The 18407-nt window shown below is 38.5% G+C and overlaps 1 protein-coding gene across 5 annotated transcripts in view; it reads right to left on the reverse strand.

Moving 5' to 3' along the window:
- Ca-alpha1D (Ca[2+]-channel protein alpha[[1]] subunit D) overlaps positions 1–18407 on the reverse strand; it is a 1588055-nt gene that overhangs the window by 368521 nt on the left and 1201127 nt on the right. For all 5 annotated transcript variants that reach the window (XM_083117527.1, XM_083117525.1, XM_083117526.1 and 2 more), the window contains one exon: positions 16371–16595. In XM_083117527.1, coding sequence (XP_082973653.1) covers positions 16371–16595 — 225 coding nt within the window. The remainder of the gene's footprint in view (positions 1–16370; positions 16596–18407) is intronic.

Below are 18407 nucleotides of genomic sequence, written 5' to 3' on the forward strand. Positions count from 1 at the left end.
ATGTAGAACAGCAATAAATGAAAGAAATGAGGCACGAAAGAGAATGCTTAATAGGAAAACCAGGTATAACACAGAACAATACAGACTTAAAAGAAAGGAAGCAGCCTGTGTGTGCAGGAGAAAGAAACGATGCTTTGAGAAAGAGTGGATTGAGGAACTTGAAGAAAATAATAGTAATCAGCAAGTAAGGAAAATGTATATGAGGGTGAAGGATATAAGGAAAGGCTTCCAACCGAAGACAGCTTTCTGTAAAGACCAAGTAGGAAACCTAATAGGCGGGAAAATGAGATCTTAGAGAGATGGGCAGAATACTTCAGTCAGCTACTTAATGTGGAAGATGGGTTCCAAGATCTAGAATTGAGTGATGAAGAGGAGTACCCAGAGGAGGACCATGATGACAAAACCGGAACATCTCCAACACTAGAAGAAGTTAGAACATCTATTAAGTCTCTTAAGAATAACAAAGCCCCAGGGTTTGATAATATCACTGCTGAAATGGTTAAGAACGGTGGAAATCAACTAATAAAGTATATACACAAATTGTTATCTGATATATGGGAACATGAACAGATGCCCTATCAATGGAGTATGGCAATAATCTGCCCTATACATAAAAAGAACGATAAAACTTGCTGTGAGAACTATAGAGGTATAGCCCTACTGAGCGTAATATAAAAAGTGCTTGCAAAGATCCTAGCAGGAAGATTGTCACCATTGACTGAGGTAATAATAGGGGATTATCAGTGTGGTTTTAGACCAAACAGATCCACTACGGATCAAATGTTTATGGTCAGGCAGATAATGGAGAAATGTTATGAATATAACATACATATTCATCAGTTATTTATAGACTTTAAGCAGGCATATGACAGTATCATACGAGGAAAATTGTATGAGGCAATGAAGGATCCCAAACAAGCTAATACGATTAACCAGAATGACGCTTAGAGGGTACTAAATGCAAGGTGAAGATTGAAGGAGAGCTCACAAGGGAATTTGCGATGAATCAAGGTTTGAGACAAGGAGATGTGCTATCTACGATATTGTTCAATATAGCTTTAGAAAAGATCATGAGAAGAGTGGGTCAAGGGTGTAACCCAGGAGGGACTCTCTTCAACAGAGTGAACCAAAATCTAGTATATGCTGATGACATTGATATGATGGCACGAAGATTGCAAGAAGTAAAGGAAGGACTGGAAAGATTGGAGAACACAGCTAGTGAGATAGGACTACAAATAAACCAACCCAAGACTAAATACATGTTCTCAGCGCGAAATATGGAATTCAGGGAAGGCCAACATATACAACTTAATGGAGGCACCTATGAAAAATCAAAAGTTTTAAATATCTTGGAACATTAGTTACCATGGATAATAATATTAAGGAGGAAATAAAAGCAAGAATTGCAGCTGGTAATCGAAGCAATTTCTCACTGTTAAGAATTTTCAAATCTGGCAGCCTGAGTAGAAATTTGAAAATCAAAGTATATCAGCTAGTCGTAAAGCCAGTGGTGACATACGGAGCAGAGACATGGACTTTGGTGAAAGCAGATGAAGAACTTTTGCGAAGATGGGAAAGAAGGATACTGAGGAAAATATACGGGCCAGTAAATGAGAATGGACAATGGCGAATAAGGAGAAACGATGAAATTAGAGCACTCTACAAAAAAACAGATATAGTATCCGATATAAGTAGCATGAAACTGAGGTGGCTAGGACATGTGGAAAGAATGCCTGAAGACAGAGCGGTTAAAAAGGTCTATAAAGGGACACCAGGAGGGAGACGATTAAGAGGAAGGCCAAGGAAAAGATGGTTGGAGGGCGTTGAGGAGGACCTTAGGAGGATGGGAGCAGAAGACAGAAGAGAATGGGCTATCATTGTGAGAGAGGCCAAGGCCCTTTAGGGGATGTAGCAGCCAAGGATCCATTTGGCTGCTTCGGGTAGTGTGTTGGGGAGTGGCGTGCCGTCGGAGTTCAAGTTACTGTATCGCATGAAAAGCATCGTTGTCGTTCGAGGCTCTGCGAAAAGTGATTCTCAAACCTACTTTCCACATGATCTGCTTGTAGTCTAAGAACAAACCTGGAAGTAAACGCATGGGAAACAGTACCGTGTGACTTTTTGTCATGATTTTCGTTCCTGCTTCGAATCCTCCTACCTGGTAGGAAGCGGCATCGGCCTTTGACAGTTTCAATGTTCCTATGGCAGTTGAGGTGATGCCTGGATGGTCGTATCGATCGATGATCATTCCGATTTTTCTAGCTTCAACTTGCGAGAACAGGTGAGGCACGAAGTTGTCTATGAGTTTAAAATTTGCGTTGGGCGGGAATGCTTCTCCACTTTCCTTTTTCAGCACGTCGAAATTAACGTACAGATCTGGTCTGTGAGAGTAACAGAATCCGTCTCCGACGTCGATGTTCACCTCTACTTCTCGGTTAGGTTCGTTGAGATTGGCGAATATAAGACGGTTCGGAAGGAAATATTGCAATTTGTTGATTTCTACATGTTCCATTTTTACGATTGTAGATATTTATATGTTGATCTCAACAATGGGCGTTGAAGTGGCTCCTGCGAAATATACAACCTCTCTTTTGCCGTTGGTCACAACTAATTCAATCTGGTCGATTCCGTTTCGGCACACGGGAAAATATATCGGTGAGGAAGGAGTGAAGTTGCTCGGTTCCATGAATTCTGAATTTGGTTTGAAGGTGGCCATGATTCACATTTGTTTGTGACTGCCAATTCCGTCTGCTTTGGTAATCATGCCTTCTGCCACGTTGCAGTGCACGTTCAAAGTCTCGATGATCAGAAATTTGGGAATGTTAGCGCCGAAGTGTTTGATGCCAGGTTCGAGTTTGATGTTGTTCTTGAAACCAAAAAGCTCTCCGATCGTACCCAGGTCCACGGTTTTTGTTGTGATACCAACTCAACTCTGTGGGTCACGGAATTTTTAGAGATAAATACTCCGTTTGGTAATTTGGCTTGCAAAGTAGATAAATTGTACTGTCCCGGTATGATGTTGATTTTTTCGTTTCCGACCTTGATTGTGTTGTTGTTTTTGGTGACGTTGGGAATCAGGTACATGCTGTAGAATGCACGAAGAGCGATGGATTTTGGATAGACGATGTCGTCGTGCAATGCGAGTTTCAAGACCGAGTCTCGTTTGTGAGATATAACACTCCCATAATGTCTCAGGTGACACAATGCTTTCTAGAAATCTTAATTAATGGGTTATTTATTCGAGACAGGTACACGTTCATGGAAACGCAGGGATGACCGCAGTTCACTTCCTCGAAACCTTCGATTCTTTCGTCGTTGTAGTAGAGGCTGGAAGCTTTGAGATATTTTACTAAACCCAATGGTGGAACATCTCCGAAAGAATCGAAAACGAAAGCGTTATTTTAATGTTTGAGATAACATATACCACGTGTGCCTGGATTTTCGTAATTGTCAAAGTTGAAGACTCCACACTATTCTTTCCTTATGGCGGAGGGTAAAGAATCTGACATGAAAACTCGTCTGAATTGTTTGATTCCCAACGGTTCGATCAGAGATTCAATGTCATGGTTACTCAGTGGTTCTTCCCTTTTTTAACTTGCTCAAATCGCCGATTTCTTTTCTTTTGACGCCTTTATCTTTTTTTCTCCATTTCCAGGTTGTGATGTTTCTGTTCTTCATATTCCGCTTTGTTATTTTTCGCGTCGATTACGGTTTTTGCTATGGCGGCGATACCACCCGCTAAAGTTCCCACGGCTTCCAATGCCGCTAGAAGTGCTGGAATGCTGAATCTGAAACCTCCCGTGTGAGTTTTTTTTTCGAACACTGTAATATTTTCAAATGAGGAGTGCTGAGCAACAATTGCATTCCATGACCTTTGGACAAGCAAGAACGTTTCTTTAACGCTCTTTCTTGGTGAGTAATCCATCGAGGGCACTCAGAGTTTCAATATTCAAGTACGGTACTTGGTACACGATACCCTTGGGCTCCATGATGATGCCTTGTTATATATATATATATATATATATATTTTCCGAAAAAAAAAACAACTTGATGGTCTCACTCACCGTGATGATGTGATCGATAATATTATTGTTCGATGTGAACTGATCTAATTTCTCGTATGTTATTTCTCGCTAGGTCTATTAGTTTTGTGAATAATTCGCGTGATAAGTATGTTATTATTTTCATTTTTGACAATCGGTTATTTATAATCCCCATCCCAATTTCGTTTCGTGTTCATGGCGGTGGTCGCGCCCAACGCTGCAAACCGTTCCCCCAGGGAAGCGTCCCTGCTGATGAGTCTCCTGAATGCTGCATGTTAAAATTTTCTATCTACTTCGTGACGTTCATCTAGATTTGTGTGAGTATTGTAAGCAATGTCGTGATCTTTGCATGTGGCGTCCAACGGATTCACTCCCCTGTGGCCTTTTTCCAATCTTGTCTCTAGTTTGGTACCCGGTCCGCAGTACTGATAACCCGGTAAGTGCATTTCGAAAGGTAATTTGTTTATGATGTCGATCACGAGTCCCTTGCCTTCGGCCACGTTCCAAAATTTCCGTGGAAGAGTGTTGACTACTTTGATCAGGCATCCTATTCCTTTACTGTCGTTGGAGAGTTTGGTGCTGATGATGTCTACGAAGCCTACCTTCACGTTGTGGAATTTACGATTACCTGCACTTTCTTCGCCTGCTATAACAAGTAAACGAGTTTCCTAACATCGTCCACCCACAAGAATTCCTTCGGTAACGTGTTGTAGCGTTTGACGCCTGTTCCACTTTTTATATCATTCCATAAAGGTTTGATGAGATTCCTGTTATTATCTACGCTGCTAGATTTCACTCGGATCTGAGTGGGGTCGTTGTTTTGGTACAGAGCATCCGACAATATTAAAATATCCGTGTAACTTTGAATATCTTCGTCCGTGTAATCTTTCTGATACTTTTTGGGGATGAGTTCCACAGTCCCACTGTACCAGAATACCTATCCCAACTATATTTTTCACCTAAATTAACTTTTACGTCGTCTTCTTCGAATGTGACTATCGATTTTCCAATTTTCAAATCACTCCTTCGTTATTTTCCATGCTCGGGTACAATCCGAACACCTCGTTCTTGTCAAATTTCGCGGTGCTCAAATAATATCTTGCCAGTTGACCCATCTCGATCTTATCCGAAGAAGATGAAGTGCTCCCTATGGCTTGACGTTTCGATGGTGGCGGTTGCCTGAGTTCGAGCGGAGTGTGATTGCTAGAGAGAGGTGTGGATGGAAAATCGGTATAGTTGCACGCTGCAAGAGGTACGAGTTCCGTGATGAAATCCCTGTTCTGTTTTGTAACATTTTTAATCTCTTTACCGAGACCGCTGATGGCGTCGATGATAGGTTAACCCTCGCGTTTGTTCTATTCGTAAAACCCACAATTCTTGGATTTCCAACCCTTGAAGCGTTTTGTCAAGTAGTCTCGCAATTTCAGGTTGTCTTCGATTTTTCGTTTTGTCATTTTTTTATATGGGGTTATTTTAAAAATCGTGTGACGTTGCAACATTTGCAAAGTCGTTGATTTTGTTTCTGTATTTTCCATTGTTTGGTTTTCGAAAATGCCGAATTTTGGAAAACGTTTGAGCTAGGTAAAAACAGTCCATTCTCCTGTGACAACCTTCAGTGAAAAAGTTGCGAATTTCCTTATGGTTTTCTAAAATTACATCGTCGAATACCACGACCGAATTTTCGTGACAACGGTCGAGTGGTTTTGTTTCAAATTCAAAAGTTGCTATGCCCAGTCCCTCGTACATTTTCGTAAGTTGCTGGTATTTTGATTGCTCCAAACTTTTTGAGAACACGTACAGGTCTTTGTTCTTGCAATCTAACCAATTAGGTGCGACGAGAAAATTGTCCACCAGTAACGTAGTTTTTCCACAATCAGAAGGTCCTACGACTAGACAACGAATGTTATGGGTTAGCAACTCGCCATTCTTTTTTTTTTCGTTTGACATTCCGAAACAGGTAGACGCTTCACCACGTTCCACATACTAATAGAATCACTTCGTTTGCATTGATCCAACGCTTTTCCGGAAGTCCAAGCCATTTTACCAACAATTTGTTATCTTTTGTAAGCAATACTTTCTCGAAGAGATACGTGTTGGGGTATTTAGTTTTAGAGAGTTCCTCTTCGTAAACCCTTCCTTTCAAAATTTCAACGCGACTATCCTTTATTATATACGTGTGACGGTTTCCGGGTAGAACTCGAACTACCTTAAAAAGTCCGGTGCTCCAATTTTTTGTGAATTTGTTTTCGAATGTACTTTTTAATTTGCTGATTCTCACCTGTTCTCCAATGTTATACATTGGTTTCTTCGTTGTGTGACGGTACTTTGGACAACAAACCGTAGAAATTAAACGCAGATGTAGTAATGTCGGCGGGTTTCATGCGTATTTGCCATGAACAGTGTGATTGTAATTGTTTACAAGTTCCGGTAAAATGTCGACCCATTTGTAATTACCCTCAAGCCTGAATCGTTTCCACATGCTCGTTTTCACGGTTCGGTTGAAACTTTTATTTTATGTGACTGAGAGTCGAGAAATGCTGAATTTTGTGTTTTTGAATAAATTGCCGGAAAATGGAGTTGTAGAATTATTTTCCGTTATCTGTTTGAAGGAATCGAGGCCGTCTGCCATTTTCATCGAAAATTGTTTTGAATGCTTCCACTACACATGTTCCCGTTTTTACCTTGAGGGTTAAAGCCCATGCAAATTTTGAAAATGTATCTATAACGGTCAGGAGGTATCTGTAACCCTTATTGATTTTATGTAAATTCTCCAAATTACCACTTCTCATTTCGACGAGGTCCGCCTGCCACAAATCGTCTATGCCTTTTGTCACTACCGCTAAACCTTTGTAGTTGCGACGCGCAGGTTTGTGCAACTCTTTCACTATGGCCTTCCTAGACATTGATTAAGAGATTACGTTTGAAGAGAATAACCAACGTGATTGGATGTTTTGAAGGCGTCACTTGACTGGTATTTTGAATAAAACGTTTATCTCCAGCGACAACATCAAAACTGTAAGATCTTCATCCTTATGTATTTCATTTTCATCCCAGTATGCTAAAGGGATATTTCCTGCCTTCTGGACTCCGCGCTTACTTATTAATGTGTCATTGTAAAAATAGCAAGCTGTTTTCCATGAGCCCAGTATGAAAATTCGTGTATTTGTATAGTAACATTGATTAAAAATCTGTAATATGGCTTATGTGGTCTTAATACGTACAACTTGTTGTCCTTAACAAACGTGGAAGTTCTTTGCTAGTTTGGTATGTTATTGATTTCGATAGCTTACAAGAAAAACAACTCGGCAATTTTAGTATCGACAGTAACAAGATTAGTGAACATGTCCCAGTTTATTTTCTATGGGCAAAAATTGCTCGACGATATAATCCGTTATAGACGAAAATGATGGTTTGATTTTTATTTCAACATTCAATTGTTTTTAGTTTTCGTTCAGTTCTTGTAACTTAGATCCGAAAGCGGGTAGCGTCGATTCCTGCGATGCAGCGTTGGTTTCGAGAACACCTACATGTTCTCTGAAACTGACGACAATATACTGATGATTTTCTAATAGATTCAATTTGGAACTTTTCACAGTAAGATCGATTACTATGTTTGTCATCTCGGTAAACTGCGTATGGAGATCGATTACACTATGCGATGTTGGTAATTTGGACACCATGTCACGAAGCGAAGAAATTTCATCCCTATTCTGTTCTGTATTTGTCACTTTTGTTTCTATCCGTTTCAGTATGCGTGCAATATTTCTTTTAACGGTGCGGAGTTCTTGCGAGGTGGGAAGACCGCCTACTGTGTTTCCGATTGCACTCAGAGAAGTTTTGACACTTCCCACATCACTAGATTCGGACAATGTCGACACCGCTGTTTTCAACTTCTGTAAATCTTCGATCAATGGAACACTGGTCTCTAAGGTTTCGAGATCATACTGTATGTTGTCCAAGACATGATGAAAATGGTTGAAATTAGATTCAACGTTCAAATTTTCTAAGTAATCAATCTTCTGCTGAACCGTAGTTAACGTGTCTTGAATACTGATCAAAGCAGTCGTCTGAATTTGGAACCTTTCTATAAGAGTATGGATATTTTTAATTTCGTCATTAATCAACTGCAAAGACGCCTGGAGCGTAGCAATCGTAGTTTGAATGTGTTCAAAATCTTGGAACGCCTCTAACTGAAGCTTAATATTCCCTACGCTCTTACCGATAATTTGCAACTCGTCGGAGGAAAGTAAATTTGTAATGGTGTCTTCCAAAATCTGCAAATTTAATCTTAATTTCTTCAAGAGTGTTATGAATTTCTTCTGTTTGAAGCTTCTCTTTGGTAGAATCCAACGTAAGTTTTTCAATTTCGGTCGTGGAAAATTCCTCACGTAAGTTAGAGATGGCGTTATGTAACTGTTCAACGTCGAAATCATTTTTAATATCGCCTATCAAGTTTTGAAATTCGGACAATTTTTTTCTAGATTGGAAGTTCGCTCTTGAAGTTCAAGTTTCAATTTTTCTATATCTTTCGTTTGAAGCTGCTGCAATTTGACTAAGTCGTTCTGAAGCGAACCAACGCTCAACTTTATATCTTGCACGTTGTCAACCGACGGTACGTCAACATAACTTTTTTAAGAAAGATTTCAGTTCAGAATCTATTTTGAGAATGGGGTCCAAGCATTTAGACTGAAGACTTGCTATTTCCGACTGTAGACTGGTGCTGAGTGTATTTCAGAAAGCTATCAGATCGCTTTTTAACTTTCTAACCCTGGCATCCAGCATAAGTATCTGACTAGCATGATCCACGTTCATCGGGTGTCCAAAAATATCGATAGGCATTTTTATTATTATAGTTATTTATTATCGGATACATGATTCTCAATTCTATGAAGAGAGGAATGAGTTTGTCGTATTCTCCCATAAGCTCGACGTAGAGACAATCTTATGCAGGAACATCGTACGTGGTGGAAGTGTCCATCTTATCCTGATTGATGCGATAAATACTATTACCTACAAAAACTTTACATTCATTCTTATTTTCCGGATTCACGGTTATTTGAAGTTTCACACCGATCGGAATCTTGTAGAAATTGAGATTATTGTTGAAGACGTAAAACGTTTTACCAACTTCGTCATCGTATTTCGTCTAAATGCTGTTCAGGTGAATAATTCACAGACCGTTGAGTTTGGATAATACGGAAGGCAATAGGTCGAAACTTGGTGGTGCAGTTTGAATAGGCACTTCTGAAACCGAACATGTTCATAGGCATGGCTATTTACTTTTTTTTTTTCATGTAAAAAAATTGAGACTGTCAAAGTTTTCTTTTGTATGATGTAATGGATGTTTTGTTTTGTTCTGTTTTATTTACGTGCATTGACTGTAATTCTTACGAATTTCTAAACGATAGTGACTTGAAGTCATTATCTTATCATCACGGGGATCTAGTGCAACTTTTCTAACTTTGTTTGTGATGAGGATATGGTCAACGCTTTGAATAATTTTTTCTAATCGTAGTATTGTCGACTGTGAGTAGAGGGAATCAATATAATCTTGAAATAAAAGTTTGTTTTTTACTGTATTTTTGCCCACTCTTTAGCTTTCTTTGTTACGCTTCTCTCTGTTCTCGTCGCATACATTTTTGAACGCAAGTCAGCAAAGTCGATGATGACGTCACCGTTATTTTCATCCTTGAGTTTGCCAAGAAGATTTTTGTTACGAGATGGAATTCCAAATCTGTTCGGATGGGGGTAGGAAGAAGTATCAAAATTATCAAACATGTCAGGATATTTCAGGTCTTGGTAGAATTTACGTGTTTGAATGGAATAAGTAAAACTGTCTGTGTCTGTATACAAACGTGTGATATTATCATTGTAGAAGGGTTTCATAACATTATAATATAATTCATAGATGCGAAGTATGGATAAGTCCAAAACTGTCGCTCCCACGTAAATCGGTGTTTTGAATTTTATTAATTTTATTTCAAGATTAAAAAGTGCTAGATTCTAGTTGAAAATTTTTCGTGATTTGAATCTAGGGTTAGCAACCCACTTTCAACATTTATTTTTATCTGAAATCAATTTTATATCTATATGCTTCTTAACATTCTTTATTGTCTTGCCATATACCGCGTTGTTCATCAATTTAAAGAAATCTTTGTCTAAGTCGGAAGTGGTGTGTGTTCTATGCTGTGTGTTTCAATATACGGTCTTAACCACTCGGAATGTTTAAACTTGAGTATTCTTCTCACATTTACTATCTGAACTCCCTTCCAAATCAAAAACTATACTTTTGTATTCATGAACGTATCTCTATTTTCTCTCCAGAGTAAACAGAAGCTTATGTTCATTAGAATCAGGTGGACATTTGAGTTCGAGAGTCGGATGTAAATCAGAAAAAAGTGTCATGCAAATTGTCTGGAAGTTCAATATCCACCTCCATGAACAGACCAAATTCATGATCGTCAAAATTATTAATATCAATTGAATATCCATTTGAATCCCCCCGTAGGGACGTTTCTGTATTATAGCGAGTCTATAGAGATTATTTACATCAATATAGAATATGTAATTGAATGGTTCATTTGGGTTATATTGATTATTGGCAATGTGCATGTTATTTGCCTTAGCGTGTCTCTGCGAATATTGCACCATTCCACATCGTATCCCCTCTCTTAAAAAGCAAGATGTCACAATCCGAAATAAGTTCCAGCTTGATCTTGGTCTGGAGTAACATGGCCGAACAAGCTAACCCAGGGAGGCTATACAAGTGTGCAGGGTCTAATTTATAAATATTCGCTGACGTTATCCTTAATACCTGAAAAACATCTGCGAGTATTGTTACGTCTAATTTCAAGTATGCATCGCGATAGTCTCCAAGTATATTACATCTGATTCATTCCACATTAATTTCGAATGCTCGTATGCTTCGTTCGTGATGCTTGTCTCTCTGAGTCTGCTGCAGAATTATTTTTGAGGTGGGAGAGTGCGTCATTAAATTTAGATTTATCAGTTATATATTCATATGGATAAATGCCTTTACGTCTAATAAGTTCTATATCTATGTTGGGAAAACTAGCTCTCGTTATTTTGAATTGATCGTGTGAAAGTTTACTCGCTAGAGCGTCCAAGCTGGCAGAGAGAAATCTGTATGTATCTAGAAACCTCATCTCTATGGTTTCTTTTGTTACTGGAATCTTAACTTTCTTACTTATAGAGATGTAACGTTCTTCATTTTCAGCAAGAATATATATTTCTTGTGTATCATATAAAAGATTCCTAATTAGGGAACGGAAGTCGTAATTGGATCCGTTATGAAAAAGTATGAGCACAAATGTAGGCATTTGAATTTTAAGATTGCAGGTGTTACAGATTCAACTGATGAAGCGGCCGTCTGTGAATGGTGAAATACTTTCCAGTTCTCATCAGTGAAGTGTTGATAACACACCGGACAGACGTCAGTGTTATTGTAATTTTGAAGTTCATTGTAGATAACGGAAGCATTGGTTTCGATATATGCAAGAATCTGCCAATTTTCTCAACCTCTTCAACCATCTTTTCCAAGAAGTGTTCGATTGCATCTGGTACTTGATATATGTATGGTTCATCTATTCTATCCTGCCATAGAACGTCAACGTAACAAAAACTATTTGGTTCATAAAGCTTGTATGGCATGGTGGAGGAAATTTCTGGATCCGGTTTGCAGTAGGACAGCGGTTTGAGAAAAGCCTCAAAATCTGCAATGATGATGGGCGGGTGTTCCAACAAGGCCTTGTGGATTTTAAATTCTCCAACCTCTTTCGATTTAGGCACCAATATGCAGGCTGGTCTGTTGACTCCACAATATGGTTTATGTTCAAGTTTCTCTGACGCAATTTGCCGACTGCAGTAATTGACGTAGTTGCGTTGTTTTTGACCATCGAACGTGGTTAGACATCTTGGACAAACTTCGATGTGGTGTTCATACTTGATTGTTTGATTTCTAATCAAGCGTGAGAGTAGACGAATGAGGCAATAATGGAACTTGTTATTGTCTGCAATGACAAGCAGTTTGATTTCAGTAGTCTCGTCGTCATTAACATTGCTTATCCTAAGGGGATATATTATGTGTTTGTCTGATGTATAGGAAAACACATTTATGGCTAAGCGATTGCCTTCCCCGTCTCGTACACGCGACTCTAATTTTGATACATCTTTAAGAGCAACTGGATACTCGATACCCGCCATACCATATTCAATCTCATCTACATACTGCATGACCATCTACGTACATCTACATACCGCTCTGGGTGATTTGACCAATGAATCTGGTGCAGAGCCGCCAAGACACTCAGAGAAAGCACTTATTTCATTTCACAAGTATTGCATTTGGTTTTATCATTTTTACGAGTGAAACTGGTCAATGCCATTTTTTAATACTGTATTTATACGCTTTCTAGGGAATCACACAAATCAAAAGAATAAAAATTCAAGTAAACAGCAGTAGATTTTTCAGGTATGTTATTTATAGTGAAATTCTTGGAAACAACATGTAACGCCCGATCAAGTCAAAATTCAATCTGGTCGAAATTACTATGAAAAACACCTGAAACACCTTCAAAAGACTCTTTAAATTTGAAATAATTGGTCGAATATAGCTTTAAAACAAGTTAAAAAACTATGCTCGCAAGTACGGTAGATTTTTCAGGTATGTTATTTATAAAGAATTTCTTGGGACGTACTGAAAGAAAGAGTTGGCAGAATTCCAACATCCGAGAGTTCCAACCTTTTGCTCTGTCGTCGATTATCAAATTTCGACCCTTCTGAAAAAATCACAAAATCATAAAAAATGGCGACCGGAAGTTGACGTATCTCGAAAACGGTAAGAGATAGCGCAAAAATAACTCGAAAAATCCATCCCGTTGACCCTCTTTCGATTTTGGTAACATAGAGTACGCTACAAAATTTGATGGTCCTGAGAGGTCAAAGGGTCAAGGTCAACTGCCAATAATTTTTTTATCACTTTCGAAAGGATGATCTTAAAAACATGGGGTTTTCTGCGATAGCATCGTCTCGATATCCTCTGTCCTCCCTGACTAGAAGAAATTCAAAATGGCGATCTGAAATAGGTGTATCGAAAAAACTGTTATACACACTTGATCAAAAAATCTGTTTGCGAATTAGCAAGGACATACATACGTAGGTTAGCTTAGCACATAAAAGCTCGTAAAAAAAAGTAGTTCAAAGGATGCATCCAGCTCATACCGTTTCATACTACTCCATGAGGTTTAAACACAACGTGAAAGGCCATCGACCCCAAAAAATACATCGCAGAAGATTACTCTGAGGACCCTTCTCACTTATGGTGAAATTCTCACAAATGGTGACTTTGAAATGTACTTTTCCACGTACGTACTCGTAGGTTAGCTGTTCCCATGTAGGTTAGTTTAGTCCGTAAAAGATCAAAAAACAAATATTCATCATGACAGTTTTCAACTGGAGTGAAAGAGAACGACTTGTATGTTACCTAACTCGTGAAACATCGTAAAAAAAAGGAAAAAAAGTGAATAGGTTAAGTTATATCACGTAAGATCGTAGCATACCTACAAAGGATGAGGTAGGAAAAACCGAGTTGCCGTGAAAATTGTACTAGAGCGTCGTCGAATGCCATAAAATCCACAAAAAAATCGTCATAATATGATACAACTGAGGCTAAATCCATAGAAATAGGGGATACCTACAAAGATGGCGTTGAACAGCTACATATACACATTACTTTGATAGTTTTGTTAAAGGTGAGTTAAATTTTTAGTGCCTTCATTACATGGCAAAATTTTAATTACTTTTAGAATAATATTTTGGTGCATTTGCTGCAAGAGTCTAAGCTTGTAATTCTATGAGACACTTTCATTTCATTTAAAATTTTTATTTAATAGCTTATAAAAATCTCCGAAATGGACATGTTTGCGTTCATGTATATTTCGCCTGATTTCCAGTAAGAGCAAGTGTAATACACCCTTCATTTGCATCAATAAATCACGTATTTAACGTTGGTTTTGATGAGGCGGCACTGAGTGTCGCGCGCGGGACATTTGTGCTGCAATGAGGTCGCTGATGACGGAGAGTTAACCTTACACCCAATCAATTTCTTTGTTCCAGTATTTTATTTGTGATAGATTTTCTCTATTTTTATTTTTTGTTTGGTGTGTGGTTTTATTAAAAAGTCAATAAAAGGAAAACCTGTTCGAGAATGATCGGAAGGCAATATTTTTTATAAAAAATTCAATTCTTATCCAGTGGGAGCGACCGTAACAGACCCCCAAATCTCGATCATAGACAGGAGTTGTAAGTAGGAAGTACTATACCGCGTTTGGTAGAACCTGTCCCGTTTCCCGCGCTAGGGAGCGCTCGACAGTTTCGGTGCCAATGAGAAACGAGGAAAAAATTGTCTGCTGGGCAGCGAGGAGCGAAGGGAAGCCAGAAGAGAGGCGCTTACGTAGACGCTGTTGTGACGTTGCGTATTTTAATTGGCTGCCTGGCTTTGACTTTCCCCAGCACGGAGAAAAGGGAGCGACCAGCTAGCGCGGGAACCGGGACAGGTTGTAACAAACGCGGTATAGTCAGACATTGTGCAAGTTGCCGGAATTAAGGCATCTAGAGCAGCAAGGAAACGCCTGACATGAGGGCAAAGGAGGTGATTGACTTGAGATGGGCAAGGAGAATAAATAGTAACGAGATAGGTAAACGCGGGTCATTCGCCATTGGTCATTCGTTATTGGTCATTCGTAAATAGGGAGAGAGTTAGCCAGAGGATTGTCAGGGTGAAGGAGCTATTTTCACCTACGATGAGACAGGTAAATGCCTATCACTTAGCAATGCCGATTCAGTCTTGAAGAGTGTGTTAACCCATATCTAGAGTTGCCATTCTATTTATTTAAACACCCCTTGCAACGGGCTGGGATCCCAGTCAAGAGCCAGCGAGTGGATGAATTGAGCTACGCCATCCCAGAGTCGATCCCCGTTCCTAGGGAACGTTAAGCTTTATGTGTTTTCACCCTTGCATTACCTACTCCGGGAAAGTCGGTGTACGTTTCTTTAAGAATTCGATTTAGAATCAAGTATTCAGGTCACCGATATCCTTTACAAAAATATTTATAATTAATTCCTTGATTTAATTTATTAAACTTCATATTTCTACCACTCTCGGCTAATGCTAATCCCGAAGAAATAAACAAACAAACAAACAAAAAGCATTTACATGTGATTTATTGTTTATATTCCGATAATCAAAAGAACATTTACTTTGTCGAGAAATATTACTTACCTTACTTGCATTACAAATTACACGATAGAAAGTGCTATAATAAAACCAACTATGGCATATTTGTCTTTACATATGCTGCAAAATAACGTGAAATGAAGTCCTGGCAGGACTTGTGAGCAATTTGAATGGGCTTACTTAGAATGCACCATGTAAGATAAGAAAATAACATATTACAATTACTTCTAAGTATATTTTTGCCAGAAATATCATGTGACAACAAAACTGATGAAGGAATGTGCAGGGTGTGTAGGCGAAATTTTAAAATTATATTACGAATATTCTGAAAGATATACTAACAAAGTGTATGGGAATGATCTAACTTAAGGATGGGCTCCCTTGCGGAATCGCTTATGTCATATCGAATGCCCAATTCTCGACACATATTTACTTACCGTATTAGCATGGACTTTTGCAAACGCGGAAATCATTTTCATCATCAGTTCCAGGTTATTCAGTGTGTGCCATCGTCCTATTTGTTTCTTAAGCGTTCACAGGACGAAATCGGGAGGAGTTTGATGGGGAATTTGGAAGTATGTAGGCTAAGGATAGGGCCATGGACGGAGATTATATATGTTATCCTGGCGTCCTGGCGTCCTGTGAAGAATTGAATGGCCACATTCATATTGCAAAATCGCTTTACCATTCGGTTGTAATCGTCAGAAGATTTATACTTAGAGTCCCTTTGCAATACCCTCCCCATTTGCTACATTCTGATATAGTGATGAGAAGGAAGAAGTACACCAAGTAGATAATATAATTCTCCTCTCTTTCACTTTTCTGGCAGCATATTTGATCTCTTGTTCCTATTGCCATCTTCAAAATAGCATTTATTTTACAGATAAATATTACTTACCTAACTTTTATTACAAATAACGTGATACAAATTACATTCCTTCTTTACCTACATTAATATCTGCAAATAATGGGAATTGAATGAATAAGATATTCAAATATTTAACGTTCACTAATCCTATTTACTTCTAAGTTTACTAGATATGAAATAATCTAGACCACCTATTAATGTGTATTACCTTGCAAGCAACTCTGTGAGGGCAAAGTTTGCCAAATCCAAGAGGAGGAGATATTTTACGCAGAAGTGTTACAACATCTAGATGCTTAATTCTGCCTTTAGCATCAGGATCATATTCACTCCATAATTTCACAAACTCGTCTAAGTGGTGTGGACCAAGGATAGACCAATCTCGAGTCAGGTAATCAAAGTTGTCCATGATAACAGCAACAAATAAATTGATAATCTGAAAACGAAAATGTTATGAATTTTAATAGGCGTATATGCAAATAATTAATTTGTTGAAATTAATCGACACCATGAGGCAAATTTATTGAAACCACAAATATGTATATGTTCACGCAAGACTTAAAATATTCCATAAGAAATAAGATGTTGTACAGCTGACCGCTCAGTAGAAGATCCCTGACGGAAGTGAAGTGACGTAGAGGCAGGCTACTCCACTATTAGGGTCGGGGTGTGCAACCTGAGTGAAAAACACATGGAGGCTCGCTGTAACCGGTGCATCGACGCAAGTCGTTTAGGGTTACAGAAATTCTCTTATACCAGGACAAATCCTGTTTTTCGGGTACTAAAAATGCTGCGGGCGGATTTTTAGGAAAATTTGGAAATATCCGATTTTTTGGGGTGTAGACAACTGATTAACTTCAAGATTAGTAACAAAATGTTATTTGTAAATAATTGTTAATATTGTTTCAGTTTTCAATTTCAAAGTAAAGAAATACAACACTCAGTTGCAAGCGCAAAGAAGATAAACTTTTCTTGAAACAAAGAAAAATCGTTGGACGACCTTTGCATCTGTTCTGTTGTCACTGCAGCGCCGCGTGAGGTTTTGATTTGAAAGCATTTGTAACATCTACCGCGGCTCTTGGTGAGCAGCAAGTTTCTGACAATAGGTAAGAATATGCAAGTCGCCGCCGCTTACTTTGATTTGAGTTTCATGACAGCATTCAGAAATAAACAGTATTTTTTAACTGTCTTACTCTTAGTTGTTACATGGCAGTGGAGAAGTGAAGTTCTGTCGATCAGCGATCTGAACCATGCCAAAATGCAAATGTGTTTTTAGTGACGACTTACAAAAACGGTTTCCTGACTTTAGGCCTGGAAGAAAAAACTCCGAGGCAGAATGTCAATTTATGTTATTATTTTAGAGTAATAAACCAAGCTTCACAACCGTATAATATTAGGAGCATAGTGAATAAATATTAGAATATTCAGACATTTGCCTATACGGAAACGGTATAAAATTATTTCACAGGGGTTTGTGATTTATAAGCCCACAAAAAACCAGTAAGCACAGAACGTGTGTCTTCGTCTAAAGTTAACAACACTTTGAAATTTAAAAATGATTTTTTTTAAAGTTTGTAATCTGGTAACCCTAAAATCGTTCCCGTATATTATTTTTATAACTCTTTGAAATACACTCTAAATAATGCACAGGATAAGCAATACAAAAGTATTCTGGCCACTGAAAGAAAAGCCGCAAACTGTTGCTGGGGACACACGCTCTGCGTGATTGAAGCAAATCAACTCCCACGCACTTCGAAAAGCCGCAGCGGAAGGCTTTCTGCTACCCCTAAAATCTGAAAATGAACCGGCATTTTTCTTCACACCCGCTCCCCGTCAGCCCTCGTTTGGGGATCTTCTCGTGAGCGGTGAGCTGTACCAGAAAATTATTTAAAAATTGTATACACATTTTGAAGATGAACTGGAAATATTCCAATGAAATTTAATGTTTAACACACAACTCTATATTATTCCCCAACATTCTCATTCCAGATTCCGGTGATATCTGCTTGCACCCCTCACTTTCTGGTTAAGGTATCTCTTAAAAGAGATCTGTCAAGCGATCCATTAGCTAAGCACTTTCTTAAATGTTTTCTGCATCGTTAAACACTCGCTTGAAAGGTTCCCTTATGATGAATCGAATTTCGAAAGTCAACCCAAATCGATGAGTAAAACATGAACATTGATCTACAAGAATGAAAGCAGTTTTCTAATGTGTGCGGCATAAATATATTATTTTGTATTGAAAATT

The sequence above is a fragment of the Lepisma saccharinum genome, chromosome 2 (genome assembly GCF_977018435.1).
Source record: "Lepisma saccharinum chromosome 2, izLepSacc3.1, whole genome shotgun sequence".
NCBI lineage: Eukaryota > Metazoa > Arthropoda > Insecta > Zygentoma > Lepismatidae > Lepisma > Lepisma saccharinum.